At 37.1% G+C, this 26384-nt stretch overlaps 1 protein-coding gene across 1 annotated transcript in view; it reads right to left on the reverse strand.

Moving 5' to 3' along the window:
* USH2A (usherin) overlaps positions 1-26384 on the reverse strand; it is a gene marked incomplete at its 3' end in the record, with an annotated part of 612524 nt that overhangs the window by 465270 nt on the left and 120870 nt on the right. The window contains 4 exon segments of the mRNA XM_011366141.1: positions 8-649; positions 4133-4328; positions 20733-20863; positions 23614-23809. Of these exon segments, the coding sequence (XP_011364443.1) occupies positions 8-649; positions 4133-4328; positions 20733-20863; positions 23614-23809 (1165 nt within the window).

Genomic DNA, 26384 nt, shown 5'->3' on the forward strand with positions numbered 1-26384 from the left:
CTCTTACCTGGTTGACACTCGTTACACCTCCTTCCTTGACGATTAGGCAAACATAGGCACTGGCCACTGATTGGGTCACAGATGGTCCCAGGCAATGTCCCTGAGGAGTCACACTCACACATCCGGCAGCCTTGGAAATCGCCAGTGGTCACATTGTACCTGTGAAGCTCACACCGATTACAATGAAGACCTGTTACTCCTAATTTGCAAGGACATTGTCCTGTTGATTTGTCACACAGCAGAGAGCCATTTACCGTCCCCGTCTCATCACAGTTACAGGGCAGGCAGAGGGAAGAATTACTTTGCTGTAGATGGAAGTATCCCTCCAAACATTCGTCACAACGTCGCCCTCCAACGTAGGGCCGGCAGCGGCACAGTCCCGTCCTGGCATCGCAGACACTTCCAGGGAGGGACCCCGCTGGGTCGCAGTCACAGGCCTTGCAACCAGTGATGTCTAACCCGTAAAAGTGCTCTCTGCAGGTGTCACACTGAAGTCCTCTGGCTCCTTTTCTGCACTCACACTGCCCAGAAAGAGGATCGCAGACGCTGCTCTCCGAGCCGTGGAGGTGGCACTGGCAAGGCTCGCATCCATCGGCATTCGCCCTTCGGAGGACTTTAAATCCAAAATCGCAGTGATCACATCGAAGCCCTACAGATAAATTTTTTTTTTTAAAGGTGAAAGTGTGAAAATGATTGTTTATGTTTTCAGATAGCTGAAGCACAACATTTGACGCAGACACAAAATACTGAGTGTTCTCTCGCAAGCGATGCCATAGAAGGCTAATCACACTCGAAATATGATGACAGTTCCGAATATGGCACTTATGAAGCTTTAAATTTTATTCATTTATTACTTAATGCAAAGAAAAATGCTTAATGCAAGTGTTGCTTCTCTTACACATAAGAGCTTTTCTCTTTGACGAATATTAAAACTTATTTTAAAACTAATAACTATGTTCGAACTATTATTTTTAGTGATTTTCTATTAACAAAGTATGTTCACTTAATAGTATTGTAGAGAGTGAAGTACATTTTCAAAGCTGTACAAAAAAATTGCATATCACATTAGTTATTTTCCTAGAAGTCAGAATCCCTGAAAAACATTTAATAAAATGTTAAGTTGGTAACTATGTTTGTGATAACAGTATATATACTTACTTCTGAATAGTACACATTTAAGTAATTAATAAAAATAAAACTTATCCAGAACAATTTTTATTTCAATGCTTTTATATGCTCCTATATTTTATCATTTTCAATTAATATAAATTATGCTCTCCTTGGCTCATAAAGCAATCACATTGCTTGTCATATTGTATGATTCAGAATATACCTCTTTAAACACTAAATAAATTCTGCTGTTTATGTGGCTTCTACTTAAAGGAGTACAAATATACATTTCACAAACAGAGAAAAATGTTTTATCACCTAAAACACCACTGATAACTTGGGTTAGTTTCATAAAGAATATTACAAGACGAAGGAATTTAAAAAAATTATTTTGAATAGTAAATGCTGTGATGCAAAACACTTTCTTTAGCCTTCACATATCCATGAATTTAAGTAACTATGTGGGGTTGAAGCAATTGAAAACATTTATTTCAAGCTTTAATGGCAATAAAAAAAAAAAATTAGTCCTAAAATAACGGTCAAAAACACACTCAGGAACTCATATGTAGAAAAGTATTTCCTAAACGAGAAGAAAATGCATAATATATATGTATATATACATGAATAAAAATTCAAGAACTCCAATGGAAGGCAAATTCTTCAACAGTGATGAATGACTCACCTAAGGCATATCATTTAATTTCAATAAGGAAAATAAAAAAGGACCACTACTGCTGCAAATTTTAAAAATAACTGTATTGTTAACAAGAATTATGACTCATTTTGAACTATTAAAATTGGTCTACATGGATTCATATCATATCAGTTTTAAAAATATGCGCAGTGCTTATTTGAATATGCCATACATATTCCTGACAGGTAATCTATTCCTAACGATAGTCAGGAAGGCCTACAGGGCATCGCACTCGGTGTTAACAAGTACAGGCGAGTTAGCACACTTGGCATTTAATTCACATTCTTCTCCCTTTTTATTCTAGATGAATGACCTACTTTAATAAAATTATCGGCGCTAATGTATTTTACTGGTGATAGAATCATTAGTAAGATTTAACAGTTTTCGTAACTCTAACAGTTTGCTTTCTGAAGCATATACAACACACACTTGTATTTTCTGGGGTTTTTTTTTCCCTTATTAACAAGATAAAATTGCATAAGGTTGCTTACTAATCCCATCAGAAAAATAAATATTTATGCATACCAAGTTTATATTTTGATTAAAAATACTGCATGTGCAGATATAACTTTAGAAATAATATCAAAATGGTGACTTCAATTTATCTATCTATCTATCTATCTATCTATCTATCTATCTATCTATCTATCTATTTATTTATTTGTATTTTCCTGCAGAAAACTAATAGGTAAAATAGGTAAATGGCAGGGAGGTCATAACAAATTCTAAGTTAATGGTAAGTTTTGATATTTTGTTCTTCCTTAAGCTCTGGAGTCCTACCATCACAAGATTCCACTGATACACAGAGAAGCTACTACCTCATTGTATGTAAAGGCATTTTGTTAAACTTTGTTTTCTTATTTTGAATTTAAAATATATCTCATACTAAAGTACAAAGGATGTCATATAGAATGAATTCAAGGACTTAGAATTCATTCAGCATCACAGATAACACATGCAAAAATGTGCTTCTATATACAAGTTAGTGATGCTCTTTTTCTGAAAAGTTGAGTTTTTGTATGTTTGAAATGCAAGTTATGTTATAGATTTTGATGCAATCTTTCTTTAAACCAGAGAAATCTTGTGTACTAACCATTAAGAATGCCCATATTGTTTTTTATTAAATTAAAATGAAATGCTCGTCTAGCTAAATAAAATTATGTCTATATATCAATATACATATAAAAGATAAAGAATAGGTTTTAGTGTTGTAGTACAGAAAAGAAATTATTTAGCATAACACATTCATATGTATGAATATATGCGTGTATGCATTTGTGCGTGTATGCATTTGTGCGTGTGCGTGTGTGCATGTGTGCGGGGGTGTGTGTGTGCGTGAAGACTGCCAGGCATGGTTTTGTTATGAGGTTGAGGTCAATGGTAGAAAGGCCATGGGAGACTTGGTGTCCTGAATGACAATAGAAAGGTAAAGGTCTTTTTCAAACTTCCTGCATGAACCACGCCGTGTTCAGTTACAAGAGTCACTTCATCAGGAAACTTTCCTCTCATAATATTCTCATATATCAAAATTTCAAAGTGCATTATGTACATAGTGCATTTTGGGCACTTGATAAATTTTGTCCTTATGTGGCTGTGGTTCCCCTCAAAAATGTTGGATGTAATAAATTGCTATAATCAAATCTAATTTCTGAAAAATACCTGTGGGAGTAACAAACAAAAAAGCACGTCTTATATAAAAAAATGATAAATAACACTGAAGGTAGCTGTTTATTATAATCAACTTGGTACTGAATTACAAAATTAAAATTATGTGGCCTTTTATAACTAACCCTAGCAATATACATGATCTGTAGAATTATGTTGACTTATTTTGCATTTCATAGGAACAGTTCAAAGAAATATAATAGAAAAAAATGGAAAGATTTATCACAAAGGACCCTGTAGCACAGAATATTTTGAAAAAATCCATTTATTTTAGTCTATTAAGAAAACTAGCATGGAAATGATTTGCTTAGAACTCATTAAGTACAAAACATTTTGAAAAAGTGCTAATTTTCTAAAAGAAACATCTATGCAGTAAGCAAATTATATTTTTCTATGACTTATTAGTATGGGACTGTGTGAACTAATGCAGCTACAGACTAAAGAAACTTCTAAAGGGTTGATTAAACTAAGCTTCAAGCTGAAGTTTGATGGAAGTATTAATTTAATCATTTTTAGATAGTTAATTTCTTCCAAATTGTTTTTTCTTTTCCAGTCTGCCTTGAGTCCGGAAATTTGCTTTACTCTTCAGTTAAGAAATCAAACAAAGAATTTTATTCCAGATGGTAATAGAGATGTGACTGTAAACTTCTGCATTACACATACCAATAACATTTGCTTTGCACTTGCACTGGCCTGAATTCGGGTGACAGGTAATATCTCCATCCACCGTCCCAGAGGTATTGCAGTTGCAAGGAGTACAGCCATCAGGATCCAACTCCTGTAGCTTGTAGAATCCATTCTGGCACTGATTGCACTGTCTGCCAGAAACGTGTCTCTTACAATTACACTGGCCTCCAATCTAGAGAAGATACAACATTTTGTAGAATGATGAACGTATCTATTTTTAGATAATTTGCTCATTAGGTACAAGACAGGGAGGGAGGGAGAAAAAAACTTTAAATGTTAAACAGACAAGAAGGTAATAAGGTATTTTTTCCTCCTGACACAAAAACATAGGAAGCTTCAGCAGGGTGAATATATAGAACTGAATGAAAATAACCCCCAGAGAAGTCAGTAGTATATGACTAAAAGGAAAATGTGGGATTAAGCATTAAGCACCATTTCTTTATAATCAAAATAGTCATGTGGAGACTGAAAATAGAAAAGAGACAGCAATTAATTTAGTCTTTCCAACTTGACCTCTCTGTTTTTCTTTCCCCTCATTTACTGTCTTTTTCATCCAAACTCGTTTTATACATACCAGGTGCTTAATTTAAGGAAGACTCTTTCTATAATAATATTATCCCACCAAGCTTTTAACAATGTGTAAAATAAAGGTCTTTGTTAATAGCATCCTTTTAGGCCCGTTGATATTGACCCTGATTACATTTTTTTTTTTGCACAATCCTGCTTTTAAGAATATTTCAGCATATTTATGGTTCATTTGTAGCACGACTTAATCACATTAAGAATATTTAGCCGATGTACATTGTGGTTAAAAAAATGCAAAAAAAGTTACATGTTTCAGAGCGTTGTCAAGCAAAATAGCTAAAAAATAAGTAATCTTCTTCTTCACGATGCTTTTTGAGAATGAAAATATATAAAATATATAATATGCACCTACTATATACATAGATAATACAATGTTGGTTGAAGAAAGAACTAAAGAGCTAACACTTTTCATAAAGGAACATGTACTATAAAATGTGAAATAAATATGAGAAATTCGGTAACTTATGACTTTCACAAGAGATGCCGTTTAGACATCTCATCAAGTCCCTGGCATTTCTCCCCCTGCTTTCCTTTCTCTTGGACTGAATCTGGTTCTGCACACTTTGAAGCAGGGCAGTACCTGTGGTACTTGGGAAAAGACACGGTGTGATTTACCTTTAATCTTGAGGTTATTCAAAACGACCACACGATATGAGGATTCAGTTACGAAGATGTAGAGAATTTTTATAAATCTATCATTGTTTCCTTTCTCCTCATCTGAGAAATAGAGACTCCCTGGGGTCATTATTTCAGGATAAAATAATTGACATAAAATTGTCTAAAACTCTGAAAAATAAAGCTTTATACATGCACCAGATATGGTTGCAGATAATAATGAACCTCAACACTGGAGATGCGCGTAGGTCCAGAAAGATATGCAAGGACTGTGAGCTGCCTGCTTGTGCCTGGCTGTGTCCCCGCCCTGTCTCATTCAGTCCCATGGAAACCAGACTGGGATTTAATTTGGTCTGCAAAAGTACATGGCGTTTATTGGTGGGTATGTGTTACATATAGCCATGAACATCGTAACACTTCACGTCTATCACCCTAAAAGTGAGCCCTTATTTTTTGCTGTTGTATCAGTCTCGTTCTTTAAACAGATGGCAAACATCTTCGAAGACTGGACGTGCATTATATTTGTCAAAGAATAACCTTATATACACCCCACATCTAAAGAAAACTCTTTCAAAGATTAAGAGCAAAAAAGAGTGAAAAAGGGAAAGAGAAATAAAAGTACATTCTGTGGCAAAATGTGATCTTCTCTGTATTTTGTTATATTCTTATTTAAATGTAATGTATATACCGCCTGGGGTTTTCTTGCCTCTTGAAATCTAGATAAGGCTGCCTGTAGCCCTCATTCTATTCCTGGAGCAAGACAGAAGGGCTCCTTAAGCTTATAAGCATTCTATATTCATTGATATTCTCATGGTCCCGCTGACTCTAATTTCTGCTTCTTCCACTTCGGAATCTTTTTGCCACGGGAGAGCTGAGCCCTGCCTCACCCTAGAGGTGAAAGTTGGCCAATGTCTCGATTTCAAGAAAACGAGTTCTTGTTAAATTATTAATAAAAACGAATAGTTACTAAAGTTTTGGGGCAAAAGCAGAACGAGAGCTTTACTCTGTAACTGATAATGTCTTTTTCCTTTCCCCACAAGTGGAGATTTTCAGAGGTTTCTGCACACCGCTCAGCCCCCATTTCCTCGCTCTACTCCTCACTGCTCCCTAACGCATGTCTCCTTTTCCTTTTTACACCCCCCTCGCCTTTCACTCGGAACGTCTCTCGAAGCATCCACTACTGCCTTGATTTGTACAACACCGCAGTCACGCCGAAGGACTTTCTGTTCAACAAGATCAAACAAAACTCTCTACGTGAGAAATTCTGCTGCAAATAATCAATTTTACAATGCCTACAAATTAGACTTTCTCTATAGTAACTATACCTTAAAACGTGGGTTATATTTAAGCGACAAAAGGCTTTATAGTTTTATATAATGATGGTCTTTTAATCAGTTTCTCAAGATTCACCTGAAAATACAACTTTACTTCTGTATAACTCAGCTGCAGATTCTCTTCATTTTATGTGAGGGTATATAAATGCACTCTAAGTTCAATCCCTGTCCACCAACTAGGAAGAAAGACAGGTGAGTCCCCTTCTTTTACAAACACACTTCCAAAAAGTCGAGTGCAACACCTTTTCCATTTCCATGCTTTTTGGTGGGCTACTTCTGTACTAACCCTAGGCTGACTTACTAATTTTCTTTGTCCAACAGGATGTCAGCAAAATGATGCAAGCAAAGGCTTGAAATGCTTACAAATGTGGCATCCATTCCCTCTTGCTGAGACCGCCTTATAAACTGGTAGAAACAGGTACTAACCCCAGTCTTGCACGAGAGTTAAACACCATCGTCCTTAATCCTTTCAGTCTGCTCCTTCGCCATTCTCACACACCTGCAACGATCGACAGGCAGCTGAATACTCAAGGAAGACGCTCTGTGCATCTCTGGAATTTTCCTTCTGTGCTGCTCTCTCTGCAAACTTCAGCCACTTTGGACTCTCCAAACTCTCAGCTCTGTCTCAACTCAGAGAATCCCCTGGGCTTCGTCTGGGTTCTCCTTCCCTGTACCTTGGCCTGGATACTCTCTCAAGGCGGCGATACAGGGCAAATGTAGGACCTATTTAATTTGCTTCCTGTCACTCTTGGACACTGTCTGCAGTGATGCCCAGTGTCTTGCAAACCATTGTTTAATATAGTTTGTCCATCTTTTGGTTATTTTAGGTGGAAGGGTAAATCAATTTCTATTGCTCTGTTTGCTTGAAAGTAGAAGTCTCAATTTTTAACCTCACAAAACAAGTATAAACTGAGTTTACAAGATGACAAAATCCAAAGTGAATTTTCATGAGTTGCATCATACGTGGAGTTGCACTGGTAAACATTTAGCACAAGCTGTCAGCTCTGAACTTGAATCAAATACAGATCCAAAGAAGTTTGCCAGACATATTTGCTTATTATACCACCAAAAGGAACCACATAGATCCAAAACTGCATGTCATCCCTTGACTGTTCAAAGCAGCCAAAATCAGAGTCCTGAATCTTCTACCACTCCATCAGCACAACTTTTTCTTAAAGACAAACTCTGAAACAGGCATAATTTAGATGAATTAACAGAAGAACAATGCATTCTGAGATATCTGGAAGCCTAAGCAACAGCCCCATGAATAGAATTTGGAAACATTCTGTGGCTGTGTATGTGACTGAGAGGAAAGGAAAGGACAAGAGGGATTAGTGTTCATTTAGTAACTACTCAAATAAGAATTTAAATCAATGGTCTCTTTATTAGATAACTCTTCATTGAAACCTGAGATTCTTACACTAAGTGAAATAAGCCAGTCACAGAAGGACAAACTCTTCATGATTTTACTTATGTGAGATATCTAAAATAGTCTAACTCATGTAAACAGCGTAGAGGGGTGGTTGCCAGGGGCTGGGGACAGGGGTAAACAGGGAGTTCCTGTGCAATCGGGATAAAATTTCAGTTATGCAAGACAAAAAAAGTTCTAGAGATCTGCTATAGATAACAACACTTACTGTGCTCTTAAAATTTGGTTGAAAGGGTATGTCTCGTGTTAAGTGTTCTTATTGCAATTTAAAAAAAAAAAAGAAAGAAATAAGATTCTGTCACAATCTAGGTGACTTCTATGAGGCATAGCTACCAAATACAATAGATTAAACTGTGGTCATGCGGACCCTTAGGTATGTCTGGTGGTGATAAACACTCCGTGTCCAGGAAAACAGACATAAGTGATAAGCATACTGTACACATTCTGCTCCCTGACAAAGCCTGACCTTGCTATAAATGGTTCATCCAGAGGTTAATAAAGTTAAGACAAGTCTGATGCATGAGAGATAGAAGGGCAGAAAAAGGAGGGGAAATCACAATAAAGTTCTTTTTTTACTTAGAGAAAAGTATGTAAGTATTGACTGTCTGGCCATTGTTAGAAAAATATACATTCAAAAACGAGTCTTCAAAAATAAGATTTTTGATAAAATTTGGATGATTAAGCATGTGCCTATTTCCTCCTTTTCCTCATACCTCACATATAATAGAGATAAAAAGAAGTATAACCCATAAATTTAATGAGACCAGTAGAGAAAACAATAGGGAACAAATTTCACAGAAAATTTCAAAGAAATTGGAAGAAAGAATTATAAGTGAATATACACAACATCTTAATGAATCAGAGAAGCTACAATATGGATGGGGGCCAGCTGAATTGGAGTTTTAAAACAAGAGAACTAATATCTTCCTACGGAACATCAGAAAGTCGTAAGATTTACAGGCCACAAAATGCTTAAAGAAGTAGGATATAGGCCTGAAGTTAGAACAACGATTCTCTACTGAGGGTTATTTTTCCCCCGAGAAGACATTTAGCAGTGGCTAGAGACTATTTCCGTGGTCTCAGCTGGGGAAGGGATGCTGCCAGCTTCTGGTGGGTAGATGTTAAGGATGCTGCTCAACACCCTGCAATGGACAGGACAGCCTCCCGCAGCAAGGAATTTTCCAGCCCAAAATACCAGTAGTGGCGAGGTTGAGAATTGTGAGTTACAGGAATTCTACACAGCAAGTATCTAGATTTCCAGGGCCCCATTTCAACCCTACACAGCCAGGCGAACTACTCCTACTGCATGCTACCACCAGTCCTATTGTCAAGAAAAATTAAAACTAACCTGCTCTATTGTATTAGGCCATTAACCATCGATGAGAGTCTAAGGTATAGGGCAGATATTGGAGCATTAAGTGAAAGTCTATAGACTAAGGGACATCCTATCCCCTGCCACCATTCCCCTTCTCCCATACTGCTTCTGGAGACAGCCAAGAGACAGACTTATTTTCCATAAAAGGAAACTTTTATGGCAGAGAAAAACTACAGAGATAAAATCTCTACACTGACATCTGGGACTATGACTTCTGGTCTCTCTTGCTGTTCATGCATTCAAGAGGGAAGTCCCATTTGGGAGTGTTTTATCATTTCTTACAGAATAGAACAGGCAACAAAGATTCATCAGACGTTTGTGCAAAATTTCCAACATGAAAAACAGGCACAAAAGAAACAACAGAAGGAAGAAGCCACATTACAAACCACATTACAACGTAAGCTCCACAATAGCAAAAGTTTTAGTCATTTCACCATTTGTGAAATGCATGATGCTTCATTTTACCGAAGAAACCAAACCTACGAAAGATCAAGTTACTTATTGAGTGCCAGACAGTAAATGGCCTAATTCCCAAGTGCATGCTCAAAATCACTATTCTAAATTCACCCTGCTTGTGATAAGCTGCAAATGTAATAGCAACAGGCAGACCCATGGAAGGTGAAGGCCGGCCAGTCTCTCTGAGGAGCTGGATGCACAGTGGAAGATCAGTGGAAGCCACACAGTCCAGTTATTATTTTGAGAATTAGCACTGACGCTCGCTAATGGGTGCTATGTATTGCCCTATGAACACACGCAGGACTTCTCCATTTTGGACTATCCTTCAAAAGTCTGCCATCCCCGACTTGTAGTGATGGTGGATATACACAGTCAAATGTGTGACAGCTGAAACTGAATTTGGCAGGGATAAAAGAGTAAGATTCTGCAATAATTATTGCTCAACTACCTTCTAAATTAAAAGATGGAATTCTATCAGAGTGAATTCAAGGCATCGAATAATTCTTACATCACTTTTGTGTATGTGAAAAAAGCACTTCTGTGTTTAAAGAAAATATGAAGCATGATTTAAAGATTAATAAATTAAGTCAGCATCGTCAATATTTATTAGAGCTTCTCTATGTAATCGACATCAAATTTAAGTAATTTAAAGATGCATTTTCAAAACAATATAAATATACATCTTCCTAAATACTCATTTACCTGGTTGCAGAGATGATCTAATGTTCTACAGATTACATCTTCTCAGAGAACTCATTAAAAGCCAGTGAGATAATATTGATGATGCCAAACAAAATAAGAATTTGAAAAGCAAATTCAAAATCGTAAGAACAGGAAATCTACCCTGGAAATTAAATTTGATTTGGTGGGTTTTGTTTGAACAGAAAAGAAATACAAATGAGGGCAAAAATCTACTGATCAATGAGAACATTCCTGAGAATATTCTTTTCTTTTATAGACATGACTGTAGACTTTTTTTAACATAAATTCTTTAACTCCTATTCTTCTCTGTTGAGAAACTCATTCATTCAAACTGTTACTCAACAAATGTCTGATGACATGCAAGGATATGGTAGGTACCCAGTGAGTCGTGTAAGGTCATATTACATGAGCAATATCTCTGAGTTTCTACCACGTCTCCCTTTAGAGTAGCCATCATTACCCAGCAACTCACAGAGAATGGTTTTTATGGTCTAGTCCTCGTCCCTAATACATCTAATAAACTATCATATTAATTTTCGTCCACGCCAATTCTGATGATAATTCTGGAGCATCGTAAAGGTGAGATAGAGAGGAACACACTGAGCGCAGAAAGTTAAGAGGATGTACTTTCTGTAAACAAGTTAAAATCATATAAACATTGCTTTCCTTTTTAGTATCACCAAGTACTAGCGATTCTAAACAATCCTTGTGACACACTACTTCTCCCCTCTGGGATGCACTGCTCACACTGCCTCCTGCCTGCGTGGTATACCACTGTGTCACGTTCACGCTCAGCAACGTTCAACAGCTCTTTATTGCCTGCCTAGCAATGTCCGGCTCCCACAACATGGCCTCCATGCGCCTCTCTAGCCTCATGTAACATTAATATCCTACCTCAGGGGTCTGTCCTTTCTATAGGAAGGACAGACTGTCATGGTGCATTACCACATACTACAGAATTTGATTTGCTAATATATTAAGTTATAGTACATCTATTTATGTAAAAAATCCAAATGGACTTTAAAAAAAAAGTCAGTTTATGATATTAAGATTACAGAGCCATGACCAAACAAGTTTGGAAGTCCATGCTCCCCAGTTTTCTAAGAGTCTACATAGGATGGATGTGATATATTTATGTTATTAAAGAATTCACCAGTTAAGTCCTCTGGGCCTGAAATTTTCCTTGTTGAAATTTATATTTTGATTACAAATTCAATGTCTTTGATTTACATAGAGTTATTCAGATTTTCTATTTTTTCTTATGTTAGGTTTGTATTAATGTTCTGCTTTTTCTTGTGTTAGTTCTGTGTTAAATTGTCCATTTCATTTAGGATATCAAATTTCTTAGGAGAAAATAATTCAGAATACTGTATTATTATCTTTTAGAGGTTTGTAGAATATGCTGCGATGTCCCTTTTTAAAATTTCAGATATTAGCAATTTGCGTTTTCTCAATTTTATTAATCTTTTCAAAGAACCAACTATTGAGTTTGTTTAATTTCACTACTTATTGTCCCATTTCTAGTTTGTCTAATTTTTAGTCTTTTAAGAAATTATTTCCTTTCACCTAGGTTCTTTGTTTTTGCTCTTTTTTTTTTCTTTAAAATCTGAAAGCATTTAATAATAAACATTTAAAACAGTAGTACTGTTTTATAAGAGAAAGATGGGCGAGAAGGAGGTTGGGGGATTATTTTGGACAAGTTAAAAGACTAGAGAGTGGGCTTGTGCACTAGCCTTGTTACAGAAGCAGCCTCAACACCCATCAGCAGACAACTGGTTAAAGAAGATGTGGTGCAGGTACACAATGAAATATTCCACAGCCATATAAAAGAATAAAATCTTACCATTTGCGACAACATGGATGGACCTAGAGGGTATGATGCTAAGTGAAATAAGTCAGATAGACAAAGACAAATACCACATGCTCTCACTTACATGCGAAATCCTAAAAACAAAATAAACGAACATCATGGTTCTTATAAACACAAATATTTAAGAATTAGTGTTTAAGTACTTGCTACCTATGCTGTCATTGCAGTAAGTCAATTCCTAGAAATTTTGTCTTACTGATTTTTTTCCTCTGTCATGCATCTCTTCAAATTATTGATAGTTCTATCTTTGTGTATCAAATAAACAGTGTTTCTGAACTAATATTGGAGTAATTATACTACTCAGCATGTGAATGTTAATTCTAGAAATAAAATGGTTTTAGAATTCCTTTTAAAAAAGCTTTTGTGAAATATCTAATTATTTGTAGCACTACTGGTGCTTCTAAAAGAATACATATTTATCGTAACATATGAATGTATGTATGTATCTATCTATCTCTATCATCGATCATCTATGGACAGTATATTCTCTCTGCTAAGAAGCTTGCTCAGCCCTAAGGTGTGGACCCTAAGAATTATTATATATTTCTAGTATAGATACAATGATTTCTTTCCTTATGCTTCTTCCTCTCTAGAGAAGAAAAGTCCATATTAATGTAACAGGCTACCTTTGTAAAGCAGTCATTTCACTTCAAAAATAAATAAATGAATCTGCAGTAGTTTCTGCCACATATAAATGTCATGAATTGGAGAATGCTGGGTGAATAATGTACATCATAATACTTGTTTCTATTTAAGTGTTTTGTGATACTGCTGTTTATCATTTTGCTCAGCTGTCGAAAAAAGTCATTGTAGAAGAAAAGCTTCTACTTGGTGTAAAACCAAGATGTCTTTTCTTTTCCATTCTACAATGCCCGTCATTTGTCAGGCTGGTGTACTTTTGTAGTCCCCTCTCTCTCCAAAAGGCATTTCTGAGAAACTGCTTTCCAAATTTCCCCACTATAATTTCTAAGGAGTGTGCAAAAAGGTGACATTTTGAAGCATGCTCCAACAAAGCAATGGTAGGAACGAAAGACCATTTTTCTCAGTCTTTTGAGTGTTCAAGACAGAAAGAGGGTGAAGATGTTTCCCACACACACCGTTCCCAGCAATGCTACGTACTCGAGCGGTTTGAAGAGAAGCACTATAATTATATGCTAGCTCTCAAAGGGGTATAATTTCTTATTGCGTCATCCCTTTTTGGGGGGTGGTAGTGGTTTAGTTCTATTTCGCTCAGATTATAAACTATAACTTGTAAAAAGAAAATGCATGTAATATATGTCGCCATGGTAAATTGGATCATTTCATAAATGTCATGTGAATGGCACAATATGGTGTGATCTTAGTGTAATTTGCTGCAAAATTAATAAAAAGAGTATGTTTTAACTTTATCAAAATGAAAGAACTCACAGTAGCATTTTAAAAACAGTTCCAACATAAATAAATGCATTTTCCACATCGAAGTTAATATATAGAAATACGCTTTTAGGAAAGTTAACTCGTTTGGTTTAAACGTCTTTGTTTCATTTTGGTAAAATCAATCGAAGTTGCTATGAACTCCTACAATAGAATGTTTGCTTACTATTGTGTTAGTTTGCTGATCCAGGAAAAATACAAATTCTGGATATTCTTAAGAGAGGAAGATGCCCATATGAGATAAGGAAACTAAAATCAGGCTTTTAAAAAGTGCCACCAGAAAATAGTTAAATTAGCGTATGTGTGAGATAATGAGCTGAATCCCTGGTATGCATTAAGTGCTAAGGGGGCTACCTGAACTCGTCGGCACCACTCGAATCTCCATGAGGATTGTACTGATTACAAGACATTAATTGGCTACTAAATTATATGCACATTGTTATTTCCTAAATATTTAGGAATTTTTTAACAGTTAGGATTAAATTCACAGGACTTACTATAATGATCCCAAGGCAAACGGACAAGCTTCCATCCTACCTTAGGACGGTGTGCATGAACATCTAGTTTAGCAACCTGCTGTGGACTCTATATTTAAGTAGGACCAAGCATCTCTACCCACAAGTTTGCCTTGGGCTCTGGAAACAATACAAGTTTAGAATTTCTGCTATTCCTTGGTATCAGTGGTGTGATCTTGGAGGAGTTACCTAATTTCTCTGAGGCTCGGTCTCCTTAATTCCGCAATGGTTAAACTAGTAACTACCTCACACCTTTAGTAAGGGCTGAATTAACTGACTAAAAGTGCTTGCATCAGTCTTTGCACATGGCAAGTGTGAAACAAATGGCATAGATGAGAATCTTACTGACAAGTTTCTGTCCTGCATTTTTAGCAATATGTCATCCGCCTGCCAATCTGTCCTACACATTTCAAAATGCGGCACTCCCATGCAAGGTAATAAAACCACATGGGAGCAGACAAAGGTAGAGACCAGTCCCTCAGCCCACGAGCTTAAACATCCCCCAGGCCCGACGAACAGGGGAGCCTCGTGCCCTTGCCACTGATTGGGAGTGCACATGACTCGAGAAGTGATCGGCACGCTGGTCTGGTAGGCCATGGAAGAAGGAGGTTGGCTACGTTCTGCTCTGAATAAATCCGTATCATCAAAAAGCACAAAGGGGTGCGACAGTGTGCTGACTAGTTTTTGAAACAAACTCACTATACTGATATCATACATTTGTCTATAACATATATCATATATGTGATATAGTATACTTCCACTTCAGTCCATCTACCTATCTACCTATCATATATCTATATCCTGTTTTGGCTGCTCTTGCCAAAACTCTTAAAATATTCATATTCTGTAATTGCCTTCAAAATCTATGACCCCTAAGCACCCTCGATGTAATACTGCTCTCTTCACGTGCCCCCTTGTCTGGGAGCACCCAGACGGCGGTCATCACTTGCTCATCTGCTCGTCCCTGGGGCCGCTCCCTCACACGTGCTTACGAACAAGTCTTCTCACTTTGCGTGTGAGCTGGTGCTTCTCCCAGTCGTATTCCATTCCTCTTTTTCCTGACATGGGCTGACACAGCTGTAGCCAACTGTTTTCCACTGGTACCTCTGCTACCCGGGGTCCACCACTATGAATGGCCTGGTGACCCCGAGGTGCCGATGAGGGGCTCTATTCTCAGGGCCTCTCATTAAGCAGAAGCCACCTTGTCCCACACGTAGAAGAGAACATCCCTTCACTCTTGGGCTGCCTTCTGTCGCACGGTACTGAGCAGAGTCGGCTGGCATCCCACCAAGACCTGCTCTCCTCTTCCACGGTGCACAGTGTAGCTCAGAGGTGGCTACCCCGCCAGTGGCCGCATTTGATCAGGACTCCATGCAACAAGTGTTGCCATGTGACCAGCTCTCACCAACAGGATGGCAGCAGAAGAGATGTGTGCCTCTTTTGGATCAAGACTTTTAAAAGGTGGGGGTTGTCTGCCTGCACTGTCTTTTCCTTCCCTAAGGGAAAGCCGAGCTATGGAAGAAGCCTGTGTCCTTGAATCAGCAGGTGCGGGGAGAGCCATCAAGCAACCGTGACGAGCTGCCTTGGAAGGGTTATACAAACAAGAAACGAACTCCTATATTGTTTGGGCCACTAGATATTTTGGAGTTTGTTAATAACATCTGTTTAGGTCTTGGTAGCAATGGGCCTCATTTGATATCATTTTACACATACTGTTTAAGTCAACATCCAGGTACTCCCTGACATCCTGTCAATGCTATCTTCACTGATGGATCTAGCCTTAAATGCCTAAGGTATTATTATTTGGCCACGTTTGTATACCTTGGCCCTGGGGGGTGAGTTCATGCCTGTGGAGACGCCAGATGTGTCCAATCGTGTGGAAGTCAACTTAGACTGAGGCTGGAAACCTCGCCTCAGGTACAGTTCCGTCCGTTTTAACTGCAGGTAGTTTGTCACCATATTGATTCTTGGATAACTCCTTCGGTATGAGCCTTTCTATCAAGCTCAGATCCATTTTCCCATTCTTTTCTCATTTGCATCCCAGTATCTTTGTTCCTGTCCTTTGTAGCTGGCCCTCTACATTCTCAGGGTAATCAGCTATTCCTCAGCTTATCAGCTGCAAGAGAAATGTTACCACACACCTCTCCTTATGTCTCTGAATGGGAAACCTCACGACTTATGCCCAGATCTTCGTGCCTCTTTTTTAAGCCCTAGGTAAACTCCCCACCTTTCATATCCTTCACCGTCTTAACGCTTGTAGCCAATATCCACACATTACACTATTCAGAGCAAAGCTCCTCAGAGGCTGAAGACACTTGTGCATTACATTCATTTGTACACTTTTCTATGTGGGGAGCACAAAATATAAGGTAATCTATTTCTGGAAAATTTACACATTGACTTTTGAACATGTTGTGGTAATTAATGACAAATATCTAGTTCTGAGCAGATAAAAAAGCATTGATGAACTGCAGGAAAGGGTACATTATGCAGAGAAAGTATATCTTGCTCCATTTTCTAACATATTTTCTTGAAAATTATCACTTTGGCGGAACAATCAATTTTCGTGAGTAGGGTGCTTCTTCCTTATGACTCCATCCTCCCCGGCTCAGACCTGGAATAGTCCCTTCAGTGATGTCTTTCCAGTTCATCAAATGCATTTCGACACCCAGGTTCCTGCCTTATTAATCTGTTTTTCAATGACTCTTAATCATTTCTCTGTTCTGGCTCTGTTGAACATTACAATCAACTATTCTTTCTTTTTATACGATTACAACTATATTTTCAGATTTCAGCCTACTCGCTTTCAGATTATCTTATGCATTTCGTTTTCCATTTTTAAAGAAAATAGCTTAGGTTAGATCCTCTCATTGTGAGGACACAGCCTTAGGTACAATTCCAGTGTGATTTAACAGAGGCTCAGTGATGTGTAAAACGAAGAAAACCATTTGAAGATGAGATTCGGAGGACAGAAGAGAGTGAGCCCGCTCCTGACCAAGCATAAGGACACACTCACAGTGATGTCCCCCCTTCCAACCCGCATCCTGCTTCTTTAATCTCTGCTTCTTTGATAGACAATGTTACAGCTACTCTGATGGTAAACAGTGGTCCATAGACCAGTACCAACAGCATCACTTGAGAAGTTTTACAAACAGCAAAATCTCAGTCCCCTCTCCAGATTTCCTGAATCAGAATCTACCTTTTTAAAAGATACCTGAGATGTTCACATGCAAATTAAAAGTTTGAGCATCCTTGCTCTGGCTGACCTCCTAGATTTTGACTGTTGAAGCTGAACCCTCATGGTTTTCTCAGCCAAATTGAAGAAGACAGGCAAGTGAGAGAGAGAGAGACAAGGTAGGAGGGGTGGAGACAACTCCCAACAGAAACAGAAAAGCACCCAGACAACCTTTCTTGGATGTATGTCTTCATGAGTCAGGCCATATGCTAGGGACTTTCCTAACTCTCTTCACCTCATCAGCAGCACCTGTGCAGGTGTCCGTATCAGGTATTCCAGGAGCACCAGCAAACACACAGAGGGCAGCAACCTCGAAGGGACAGGCTGGAGCCATACAGTGCATCCCACCCTGGGTCAGAGCTTACTGGATGCCCACGTCTGTGTGCTCTACCTATGAGTTCATAGACCCTTCTCCACATAACTTGGGACACTCTCTCTAAAGTATCATCCAAGCCTGGGGCTCTATCTTGTTTTTCTGGACATAAGTTACACTAGATGAGGAAAGAGAAAGACTGGTCAACCTTCAACTCAGAACAGACGTCAAACAACTCATGCTCTGAGTCTCCAGGAAAGGAGAAGGAAGTATGGTGATATCCTAGAAAATTCACATTATATCTATTTGTACTAAGAGCCAAGGCTGTTCTTAAGATAAATGTACTTATTTTCTCAAGTGCAGTGAATTGTAATCTTTTTTTGGATCATGTACACCTCTTGGGTCTGATGAAAGTACTGAAAGCTCTCCCCTTAAAGATACATAAATAAGCAAACCAACAACAAAATGCTCAGATACACTCCTCTGCACAATTTAAAGACATATGTAAATGTGCCTTTAATGCCCTAGGGACCAAAGATTCTATATTAAGGACTCTTCAACAATAACAATGAGTCTTCTCCATTTTCTACGCTCCTATTAATATTAATAATTACTGTGCTTTAGATGTTCTCTATGTCTTCACTTTGGCATCTGTATTTTTAGGATGTGGTGACTCAGAGCATTACTTCATGCCATTCTCGAGATCTTGGCATTCACATGGGGAAGAATTACAACATTTCTTATGGAAGAATAAGGCGAACGTGCCCTAGCTTATGCGATTGGATTGAGTTTCCGATGACAACTGCCAAAGAGAAAGTTCCCTTTCCAGAACGCAGAGTGCCCAGCATAGTCCCTCGGGCCATTTGGGGCTGGCCTGGTTCCTAAGTTATTATAACAAAATGAGAGTTGAACTACTGCCTAATTTTCTTATATGCTCCCTAATATTATTAAGGATTGTGGTTGCATGAATTTTAAAAATGTCCTTGAATACAATTTTACAGTTTATGATTCTGACATTGTTGACAACTTTTTAAGCATGTACCGTGCTATCACATCGAAAATGACAACAAACATTTTGAGAAATCTTTTGTACCTTTACTTAAGCAAGGTATACTTGATGCTATATTTTAACATGTAATAAAAATCTTTGTGTCATATGCTTTGTGTTTATACTTGGATCATAAGAAAATAATAGAAATTGAAGTAAAATATGAATATGATTTAGAGATAGACAACATGGAGGTTTCAAATTCATGAAACAGTTCTATCATATCTGCTTTCAGATTCCTATCAGTAACTCTCTCTGGCTATATATCAGATTTCACAAAATTTTTATTTTTTTCTACTATAAAATTGTCAACAAAGAAAATTGGAAGAAAAAATTTTAAAAGAAATTTTTTAAATGTTAACATTTTAAAGTATGTCTTTTCTTTCGTCCATTTCTAAACTAGATTTTTGCACATGGAAAAGACTGACATGCAGAAGCATCTAAAAACCACTTTCTCTCCACCAAAGTACACGTTAAAATATGTCATTACTTCCTTTATTCTTACTGCCGAATAATAGTCCATGGAGTGGATAAACTACATTTTATCGACTCATCAGTTGATTGACATTGGACTATTCTGCATGTTGATTATTATGAATAGTGGAGTGATGAGTGCTCATGAGTAAGATTGTGTGATAAGATGTGTTTTCGTTTTACCTGGGTATATACCTGGGCATGAAAACACTAGGTCATATGGTAACACTATGTTTACTATGTTGAGAAACACAAGATTGTTTCCTGTATGTAAAAGTGGGTGCACATTTTCCATTCCTGCCGGCAGTCTATGGGAATACCAATTATCTCCACATCCTCATTAATGCTTGCTATTAACTATGCTTTTAATGAGAGCCACACCAGTAAGTATAAAGTGGTATCTCATTGTGGTTTTGATTTGCATTTTTCTGAAGACTAATAATGTGAAGCTTCTTTTCATGGGCTTATTGGCCATGTGTGTATCGTCCTTGGATAATTATCTACTTAGATCCTTCAGCCATTTTTAATTGTATTGTCTTTTTATTATTGACTTATAAAGGTTCTTTATATGTACTAGAGACAAGTCTTGTTGGACATATACTTTGCAAATATTTTCTCCCATTCTTTGGGTTGATGTAGGATATATCGACCCAGGTTAGTTGGAATCTGTGTTCTTGTATGCCAGACATCAATTTTTGTGATGTTGTAATGCAAATGTATAAAACTATAAAAATTCTTTGTACTGTTAAGATAGAAGGTTGGAATAAGAAATTTAGATGCAGAACTGTAATTTCCATTTAGATCTATGCACAAGTGACCTTTGTTATTCTATCTTCTATGGTATTTGGAAGAAAAAAATGTTCTTATTTAGCTAATATCATTTGTTAATATTACTCTTCCAACAATTCCAAGGCAGATGCTCAATTTATTTCCCAGTTTACTTCGAACCCCTACCTTCCAATTTTTTTTGACATTTGTAAAATTAAAAATAAAATGAGCCTTTCTTCTATGCAAAGGATCACCTACGTAGCCTTATATCTTATGTTCATATTAAACGTTGCCCAGAAATACTCCTGAACCTACCATCCCTGTGAAATGCAAAAGCACACAGAAGACATCCTGATAAATACAGTCTTTGATTCCACTAGTAGAACATCTCCCAAGTTAGTTTTGAAAGAGAATAATTCCTTACCTTCAATTCTGAGAACTCACCTGATCACAAAGGAGGCTAGTGTTTCTAGTGCCAATTTTATCACAATCACAGGATTTGCAAACATCTATGGCTGAGGGATCCATACCAACTGGTCGGAAAAAGTAATCCTTACACAGTTCACAGTTTCTTCCTGTGTCAGAGAAAGGTTATGCATTATGACTTCCAATTCATTAAAATCAGTTGCATAATTCAAAATTAAAGACTGTATCCCTTTGAGGGAATTCTATAATTTTCAGGACGTCCGTTTTAATGCACCTTTCATCTCTACCTGCCAATTTGGTGATCCAGAGCATATGAAACAATGAACCTGTTACAAGCTGTGCTTTACTTCATTAAACTCCCATCTGTTATATAATACCGTACGTCTAAAAAGCTGTGCTTTGGAGGGGCCCATACATTTTGAAAGAGTTTCTTTCTAAACTTAAAACTTTTCTTGATTTTTAGAGCCAGACACTTAATCTAAATCAAATATGAGAAACTTCTACAGATATGGAAGATGACAGTTATCTAGTTAGAAACAACTAGGTATGTAATATTAGAAATATCTTCCAGAACTAAATATTGTAAAATAGGAGACTGCTCTTACTATAATTCATTATTCTATAGTTAACAAAATTAAAAGCAAATGCTTCTGTTAGTGCTTATGGTAATTATTTTTCATTGCAAATATCAATAGAAATTTTTCATATTTAGATATATCAAATACATTTTACAATAAATATTAGAATACTCTGGCCTATTAAAACTATCAGGTAATTCCTTTAGTTTACAATTTATTAATCAGAAAATTTCCCTTACAGTTTGATAAAAGAAAATAACATACAGGCAGTTTTTAAAATAAATGAGTAGCATATATGATCACTGAAATAAGCCGAAATATAACTCAAGATGATCAATTTCCCTTTTAAACATTATGCATTCTGCTCAAATATTCCTGAAATTGGCCCAATATTAGAAGGCTATGAAAATAATTTAATCAAGTGAAAACTCACATTCTGATGGATACTGGCTACTAATTATAAATTAAATGGATTTATAGTACTTTTAGAATATTTTCATTTACATATGCTGATGATTCCCAACTTCATATCTCCAATCTAGAAATATCTCCTTTAAATGTCATTCATTGGTTGTTTATTGGGTGATCACCATGTTCCAAACAACGTGCTAAGAGCTGAGGAATGCAGTAGGGAGCAAAATATAGGCCGTGCCCTCCTCACAGAACTTTCCTGCAGTCTGGTGGGTAAGATGATTCTCTTAAATAATTACAGGAATAAATGCATGTTTACAAACTGTGATTAACATAAGGAGCCACTAAAGTATGTCGATGATATTGATCTTTTCTGAGGCATCGCAAAAGACTTTTCTTAAGAAAGGAACTCCAGAACTGTGTTCCCGACCTCCCACGAGAAAAGCTCTCCTATGTCTCTTGGAGACACACAGTAAACATGTCCAAAACAGAACCTGCCCTCTTCTCCCTAAGCTTGCTCCGCCTGTGTTTCCTGCCTCAATGGCTGACACCAACATTGACCCTATTGCTCAAACTGAAATGCCAAGCAGGAGTCACCTATACCGTGCACCTTGCTCAAAAATGCTGTCGTTTTCCATCCTAAGCATCTCTCGGATCAACTTCTCTCTCTCCATAATAAATTAAAAGTACTCTGGCATTATGTCTCACCTGGGCCATTGTAGTATCCTACTAACTGGTTTCCCCAAACTTCTTTCCCCAAATTTCTCTAATCCATCCCCATTTTATGATCAGATGGATCTTCTAAAAACATGAAACTTATTATGCCCCTTTCCTATATAAATCCCTTAAGTGGCATCTCATTAACCTTAAGAGAGAAGCCAAACTCTTTGTCCTCTAAAATCTGGCCCTGCCTTCCTTCCAAGCACCTTGTCTTACAAACAGCCATTAGCCGGTCAATCGTTTCTTCCAGGGTACCATGTTTTTTTCTCCAACTATTTCTCTTATCGGAAACCTTTGTCTACCCCCTGCCAATTCCTCTTCCTCTCACTCCATCACCTGGTTAACTCCTGTTACAGTTGCCCTATCTTAGCACTCATCACACAACTTTGTAATTGTTCCTTCAATTGTGAGCCTTTCCCACTATGTAAGAATCCATGCGGAGACAGGCATAGTCATTATCTTGTTAATCTTTATATTCCCAGTGCCTAGCCAAGTTCTTATGTGACATTTTAGGTCATTAGCAATTATCTATTAAATTTGTCTAGGCTTCAGAAAAGCATACTTTCAAATCTATCAGACTTGGGCTGTTACATTTGACAAAGTCAGAAATTGCCTTCTTCTGCTTTTAACATGCTAGCCTTTCAGAAAATACTTTCCAGTGATGAGTCAAAATGTTGGATGGTTTCAGAACAGGATTTCAATAATCATCTTCTGCACATAATTAGCATTTTTTAAAAAATGTCAATATTTCCAGGTCACCAGAGTCCATGCCAAATCAGAATGTAAACATCTCTATGTGAAAATTCAGACATAGTGGAAGATCGGGGTCATGCAAGGAAACCTATTTTTAGTATATACACTCAAACTAACAATTCCTGAATTATCCAAAAAAAAAAAAAAATGTATTCATAATTTAATCAAATGCTGTGAACTTAAAAAGAAAAAAAAAAAAAAAACTTTTCCTGAAAAGATGTAGTAAGACTGCATTGCTCTTTCTGAAAAGCACCTAATTACCCGGAATTATGAATATTAGATGAACCAACTTTGGTTTTCGATCTCAACAGTATGAAACCACTTTCTTAAATAAGATAGCAATCACATAATTTAAAATGCTACTTACTGTATACAGAGGCACATGGACCTCAAATGCCAATTTGGCCTCTGCTTGTGTTGGGTTATTTGCTCATTACCTGTAGTGTTATGCTCACAGTCATCACACACTCCTCCACCCCCTCTGTGGTGCTCAGATGGAAATGGGTCCTCTGAGATGCTGTAGTGGCAGCTTCTGGAATGGCTGTTGCACTGACAAGGTTTACAATTGAAAGCGTGAACTTGATCACCTTGGCGGAAGGGCTTGTCATTATAAAGAGGCAAGCAGCGATCACACTAGAACAACAAAGAAATATCAGAACAATGAATAAATATAACGCTCTGAATTGTCTTTGTTCTTATGTATGTATCAGGCATTTTCTCTAGATGGAAAGCTAATATCAAAGAGGTAAAAGCCAGCAACTACTATACTCTGAAAAATGTTTTATAAAACAGAAATTAATACATTATAGGCATGGTGGTGTGCAAATGTAGAAGTGACCATGCAAGCTGAAACCATGCAAAACAATCTTAATAACCAATGGGGAAAGTTTTTAATGTTCCATGGCCTTCCTTTTTTTTTTTTTTTTTTTGTCAAAACATTAAAAACTTGACTTCCAGTTTTCAGTTCCACAGGCGAAAAGCTTAGAAGTTGCCACGCCATCCTAACAAGTAGAAAGCTGAACAGACTGAAAAACTCGATGACTCTTTTTGGATCCCCAAGGGGAGGAAACAGAGCAAATAGCTGCCCCCATGATGGAGAGAGAGACAGGCAAAGACAGGAAACTCTGGCTACAGGAGCAGAGATGAGCGGAAGCCTCCATGGAAAACCACGCTGGGGTAAAAACATCCAAACTGTAATTGACAAATTGCTGGAAGTTCAGTATGGATGAGTCTGAGAGCTGAAAATTATGGGGGCACCTAGTTATAAAGGGGCCCCCATAATTTTGTGGGATTCACTTTTAGGAGCATGACATTGTTTTCATAATAGATAACAGGAAAAAAAATTCCTGGAGCTTCTAGCAGAGAAAAGGGAAAGAAATCATTTTGAAATACAACAGAGCATTCCGTCATTCTTCACAATATCTGTCCTCAGGAGAAATTAGTTAAGCAGAGGCTAATCTGCTGGGGTACAGTCAGAGCCTAACTGACCTAGAAAGGGGAGACCCAAATGAAGGCCACTCCAGCCAACCCATTCCTCTTAAGGGGGTTGAAAAAAATTAAGAAACTCTTGTGGAGTTCACAGTCCAGAGGTACAGGCTCCCTGAAAGACTGAGACCTAAACACAGGATCACAGAACGTTTCCTTCACCTCTCACTACCATGTTACTTTACCTACGCAGCATGGCCAGCCATCCAGAAAAAAAATCACAAGGCGTAGCAAAAAACAGAAACAGAAACTGAAACTACAATATAAAGAGAAAGAGCAAACATCAAAACCAGCTATGGAGGGATGTTGAAATTATCAGGCCAGGAATTTAAATCAACTACGATTACGATGCTAAGGGATCTAATGGGTAGACAGCGTGCAAGAACTCATGGGCAATGTACACAGAGAGATGGAAATCTTAAGAAAGGACTGAAAAGAAATGCTAGAGATCAAAAATGCTGTAACAGAAATTAAGAATGCCTTAGCTGGGATTATTAGTAGACTGAACATGGCTAAGGAAAGAATCTAGGAACTGGAGGATATATCAATAGAAACCTCTCTAACTGAAAAACAAAGAGAATAAAGATGGAAAAAAAAACAATAGACTAAAGATTGTAGGACAACTACAAAAGGTATAACATATACATAAGGGGAATGCTGGAAGGAAAAGAAAGAGAAAAAGGAACAGAAGAAATATTTGTAACAATAATGACTTTCCCCCAAACTAATGTCAAACATCAAACCACAAATGGGGAAGCTCAGAGAACAAGCAGGAAAATGACAAAAAATAAAATATACCTAAGGACAGCATTTTCAAACTACAGAAAATCAATGATCCAGCAAAAAAATAAAAATAAAATCGTGAAATAAGCCCGAGGTCAAAATACCTGACTCATAGGGGAACAAAGATAATAATTACATCCAACTTCTCAGAAACCTTGAAAGCAAGAAGAGAGTAGTTAAAATATTTAAATTGTTGAGAGAGGTAAAAAATACCACCTAGAATTCTGTACCTGGCAAAATTATCCTTCAAAAGTGAAGATTACAAACTTTCTCAGACCAAAAATCAATGAAGGAATTTGTTGCCAGGAGACCTCCCTTGTAAGAAATATTAGAAAGTTCTTCAGGAAGAAGGAAAATATAGATTAGAAACTCAGATCCATGCAAAGGAAGAAGAGCACTGAAGAAGGAATAAGTAAAAATAAAAGAAAAACTTATTTTTCTTATTCTTAATTGATCTAACAATTAATACTTTTTTCAAAATGATGCAACGATGTATCTTATTATATATGTTTATGTATATCTTATTCATATGTAAATGCTTATGTATGCTTACATATAACTGAAATGAATAAAGCAATAATATAAGAGACAGGATGAAGGAGTTAGGATTATTTTATTAGAAGGTATTTACACTACCTATATACTAGATTAGTTATACACCTATTGAAAAATCTAGGACAACTACTAAAAAAGGTTAATAAAAAGAAGTAATAACTGCTAAGCTAAGAAAGAAGAGAAAATAGAATCTTATAAAATGCTCAGCTAAAATCACAAAAGGCATCAACAACAAAAAAATCTAGACATTATACCCTTCATGAAAATTAACTCAAAATGGATAATAGACTTAAATGTAAACACAAAGCTATAAAACTCCTTGAAGACAACACAGGAGAAAACCTAGATGGTTTGGGCTATGGCGATGCCTTCTTAGGTACAACAG

This window comes from Pteropus vampyrus, unplaced genomic scaffold (genome assembly GCF_000151845.1).
Source record: "Pteropus vampyrus isolate Shadow unplaced genomic scaffold, Pvam_2.0 Scaffold121, whole genome shotgun sequence".
In the NCBI taxonomy this organism is placed as follows: Eukaryota; Metazoa; Chordata; class Mammalia; order Chiroptera; family Pteropodidae; genus Pteropus; species Pteropus vampyrus.